General features: G+C 52.5%; 1 protein-coding gene across 1 annotated transcript; it reads left to right on the top strand.

Annotated features, from left to right (window-relative positions):
• The first annotated feature begins 1,525 nt into the window (after positions 1–1,525).
• C6H6orf120 (chromosome 6 C6orf120 homolog) lies at positions 1,526–4,249 on the top strand. The gene is made up of 2 exons (XM_055713566.1): positions 1,526–1,880; positions 3,292–4,249. The coding sequence occupies exon 2, from the start codon at positions 3,336–3,338 to the stop codon at positions 3,891–3,893; it is 558 nt and encodes a 185-aa protein (XP_055569541.1). The 5' UTR covers positions 1,526–1,880; positions 3,292–3,335; the 3' UTR covers positions 3,894–4,249.
• The last annotated feature ends 422 nt before the right edge of the window (positions 4,250–4,671 follow it).

The following is a 4,671-nucleotide window of genomic DNA, read 5'->3' as shown; positions in this document are numbered from 1 at the left end:
CGCCCCAAACACATCCCCTCTAACAACATGGCAAAGCTTTCCACTTCCCCAGCCATAGTCCAGGTAGATCCTAAAGGCCAGGGAGAGCACTGCCCCGAGAGACAGGGGAACCAGCGCAGACCCAGCCTGCTCTAGGGCAAAGCTCCCACCCACCCACCCCAGCAGACCCCTGCCTGCAGCACTCTGACCCTCACAAGGGCCAATGCCCTTCCCATGGGGACCCGCACCCCAGGCATGCCCTGAAGCAAGAGCGTGAACCCTGCCACTCCCAACCACCCGGGGCAAGCACGGCCACTGCATGCAACATCCACAGCTGCTGCCCTCCCAGCATGCCCGCACTGAGCGCAGGCGCCTGCCGATGTGCTGCAAGGTCCCCCTGCTTTGGGCCATTTATCAGGCACATATGTATTTATAGATGTTCCTTTTCCAGGGTAAGTAAAGGTGGCCCATCCACCTAGGTCAGAACTGGCAAATTTTGTCTTATTGAGGAGTACGTGATGAATCATGAATTCGCGTCCCACTTGATGTCCCTACCTACTACCCTTGAACCCTACCTACCAGAGAATGGGTACTTAATTTATGGTCCATAAGCAACTGTACAATTTGCAAGGTTTAACAATAACGCATGAACAAGCACGCAAACACAATCACTGTAACTGACTAGATCTAACAACGGCCCGTGAATACCTAGCAGGCACGTGTACAATGTCACGCGGAGAGAAGAGCGCTTGGTCAGGCGGGTGCCTCGCAGCCTTCTCTTGCCACGAACCGAAGGGTCCAAGTCCATCCAGTGCTCCGTAACAACCATGATGCTACTTTCCTCCAGCACCTCAAGGGAAGCCATTAAATCTGATGGCTGTAGCATTCGTTAATTCATGGATGTGGTCATTTAGATGTTGATATTTCCTTACTTTTTCATTAGCAGCATCTGTTGAAGATGTTGCTTTACTTTCATACCAAAATGTGGCATCGACTACAAGGGCCTGATGTTCCTTTACAAATATTAGGTCTGGCTTAAACAACTCGTTTTGTTTATCGTTTAATATTGGTTCCTGGAAAACAACCCGATCTTGTTTCATAGCCTCATCCGCCAGGAATTCTCACATTTGATTGTCTTTTAATTCTCGTACCTTGTACTCTGGGGCAGTGGCCGATGGCACGGGCACCAGGCCCGCCTCGCTTGGCAGGTTTCACAGAAGCCTCGCGCCGGCGCCTTGCCAGGAACCCTGCGGCCGGACACAGCCCCGCATTGCCAGCGCGGCCCCGCCACAGCGCCTCGGGCCGGGGCAAGGCAAGGCCCGTCCCCGGGCCGGGTCCCCTCCCACCGCACAGCGAACGCCCCCGCCGCCCCAGCCCCAGCCCCGGGCGCCCCAGCGACGGGGGACGCGCCGGCCCGAGGCCCCGCCCGCTCAGCGCAGCCCGCCCGGCCCGGCTCCCGGGCAGCTCTCGCGAGAGCGGGGGGCGCGGCCTTTGTCCCGCTCGCCGCCCCGCCCCGGGGAGGGGACGGGCAGGGGCGGGGCGGCGGAGCGCGGCGGTGGCGGTGGGTGGCGGTGCGGTCCCCCCCGCCGGCCAAGCCCTCCGCTGCCGGCAGCCGCCCGGCGTCAGCTCGCCCCGGGGCGGCTCCCGGGCGCGCAGGGGGGGGCGGCGAGGCGTACTGCCCGGCCTGCCGGCTCCTCAGGGGGCGGCCTCCGCGCCCGCCCGCCTCCTGCCGGCCGCCGCGCTGCCCCGAGGCCCGCCCGGGCCCGCCTCAGCCCGCCCCGGGGAGGGTCCTCCCCGCGGCGCCCCGGCCGCGCTGAGCTGCCGCACGTCCGCGGAGCCTGCTGCGCCGCCTCGTCGTGGCCGCGGCCTCGCCGTTGCCGGAGCCCCGTGGCAGGTGTAAGGTGAGCAGCGCCCCAGCCCCTGCCTGGCGGGGCGACGCCGGAGCCGCTGCCGCGCCCCTCGGGGCCGCCGGCGGGGCCCGGAGCCGGCGGGAGCGGAGCCGGCCGTGCGCTCCGGCGGCTGTCCCGGCCGCGGCGGGGGCGGGCAGAGCCGCCCGGGCTCTGTCCAAGGTCTCCGGAGGTGGCCTGGCCGGCCCAGCGCCGGGCCGGCCCCAGGCGGCTTGCCTGTGTCCCTGGGCAACTTTACCTTCTGCTCCGCTGCGGGGCTTTTCCTGTTCCTCCGCTCGGGTATTTCCTCACCATTTGGATTTAAAAGTGGTCGAGAGGCAGCTCGCTGACGCAGGGAGACAAAAGGCAGAAGACTGACTGTTCTTTCTGTCGCTGTCGAGGGTGTTTTGTCAGTCTGGCAGGTTCTGCGAGTGCTCTGCTTCCCTCTTTTATGCTGTCTTTGCAGAATAATTGTGGCCGTGCAGTGTAAGAGGCCTCTGGGGCAGAAAACTTGGAACTACGGAAATATTTGTGTATTTTTTCCCCTGGATCTCTTTAACTGTAAAACCTCTAGGGTTTAAGTGACATTTCGGTGGAGGTAATGCAGTTTGCTTTGATGCTAGCAGGGTACAAAACAACTTACTGGTAGCTTTCATGTTTAAGGTAATTGTAGTGCCCTTATGGCAGGAATGAGGGGATGAGAATCATCCTCTTAAACATGCAAGCGTGTATGCTTGTGGCTCCTCTGACTGTGGTTTGCATGTCAAATTCAGCCAGCTGTGTACTTCGGAAGCCTTCAGCAAGGGTCAGAGCTTGCTTCTTTGTATGCACAAACTTCGTGCAACTGTTCGAAGGACTGGACTGCTGCAGACGCGCTCAGGCTCTTTGAGCAGGAGTGTGCAACGAGGAGGGGGGAAAGCATATAAGAGCCTTAACCTCGCAGCGGTCCTTTCGATCTCCCCCTTGTCCTGGTAACGTCAGTCTTTGGGAGAACAAATAGGGTGCCCCAAATACAAAGTTAAGCTTCTTCAAGAATGCAAAAGCCTTCATTTTTAACTGGTGGGGTTTTTTTAACAGAAGCTAAAATCATTAGAGGGTTTCATCTCTTCAAGGTATCTGTCAAATTTGGCATGTATGCAGATAGAGTGCAACCATAGTTTCCGTGTCAGTTCTGGGTGAAAGAACACCTGCTAGATTGTTTAAGAAATTCAAGCCATTTTAATCCTACAGAGATCTGAATCTTAGCAGTGGGGTTTTTTTACTATTAAAAAAGAAAAGTTAATGAACATACTTAATTGAAGTTGCTTAACTTTGTATGGACCAGAGGGGATTTATAAAAATTGCTGAATTTTTTTTTTAAAAAAGAAGTTGATTCCTCCCAAGAATGGAGTATACTAAAATCTGATTTATGTTTTGTGTTCACAAGGTAGCACACAGGACACAGGAAGAGTCTGAATAAAACTTACGACCATGGCAGCACGCTGGAGAAGAATCCTGGTAATATTTGTGGCTGCTGAAGTACTATTTGTGGTAAATACCTTTGAGGAAGAGGATGTACCTGAAGAATGGATTCTTCTTCATGTTGTTCAAGGTCAGATTGGAGCAGGAAACTACAGCTATTTGAGACTAAATCATGAGGGAAAAATAGTACTTCAGATGCGGAGTTTAAAAGGTGATGCAGACTTGTATGTATCTGATATGACGCTTCACCCCAGCTTTGACGAATACGAGTTGCAGTCTGTAACTTGTGGCCAAGATGTTGTCCATGTACCTGCACACTTCCGCCGCCCCGTGGGAATAGGGATTTACGGCCACCCCTCTCACCTGGAAAGCGAGTTTGAAATGAAAGTGTACTACGATCGAACAGTTGTACAGTATCCATTTGGCGAGGCTTCTTACAACCCTGAGGAGGTGGAGGCACACCAGAAATACTCACAGTCTACAGAAGACGAATCTCAGGATGAGGAATCTGTTTTCTGGACTATACTTATTGGGATCTTGAAATTAATACTTGAAATTCTCTTTTAAATTGATACACACTGGACTAAGTCACACTTCAGCCTGTGAAATCGAACACGAATGACTTGCTGTAATATTTAATACTCTTTGTTATGTTTCCTGAAGAGGTATTCAGGTTACTTTTCCTAGACCAGAAGGGAAGCAGGGGAAAAAGCCATATTTAATTTTATATTGTAAATCTTTCCCTATAGGTAAAAGGAGCAGCAAGCACAGTATTTGCAGCGTTCTTCAGAGATCAGCACTTAAAAATGAATGTACGGTCAGGATTTTGTTAACTTTAAACAGGTGCTTAGGAAAATCAACTCCAATTCAGTATTTTCTATTCTTTTTTATAAAGAAAAGTGAAATAAACTGCTGCACTTCCATGCCCACTCTCAGTTTAGAGCATATTTTAAAATAAAATCTGCTTCTTTTCTGAGCAAGTATCTCCGGTAAGACTAATTGGCAATGGTTTCTGAGTGTATTCAGGTTGAGGAGCCTAGGGTGTACAATGGAAAAACCAATCAATCACCTAAGGGGATAGATCACCTACATTTTGACTGCTTGTGCTCTAAATCACGTCAACTATCAGTCAGAGGTCTGGCCAGTCACTCATCACCTCTGCATATCCATGACATGAATAGTGTTACTTCTTCACTGTTACGGTGGGGAGAGTAAGCCTTCAGCTGTTGTTACTTGTCAATACGACATTCTTGTTCCTTCATAAAAGCAACATAGCATACAGTATCCTGAAATTGAGAGGTGTTTTCTTACACCTTCCTTTATAGCCTTCGGTGATTTTGTTGTT

The sequence above is a fragment of the Falco cherrug genome, chromosome 6, assembly GCF_023634085.1.
Source record: "Falco cherrug isolate bFalChe1 chromosome 6, bFalChe1.pri, whole genome shotgun sequence".
Lineage (NCBI taxonomy): Eukaryota > Metazoa > Chordata > Aves > Falconiformes > Falconidae > Falco > Falco cherrug.
This window is presented reverse-complemented; position numbering and strand designations above follow the sequence as displayed.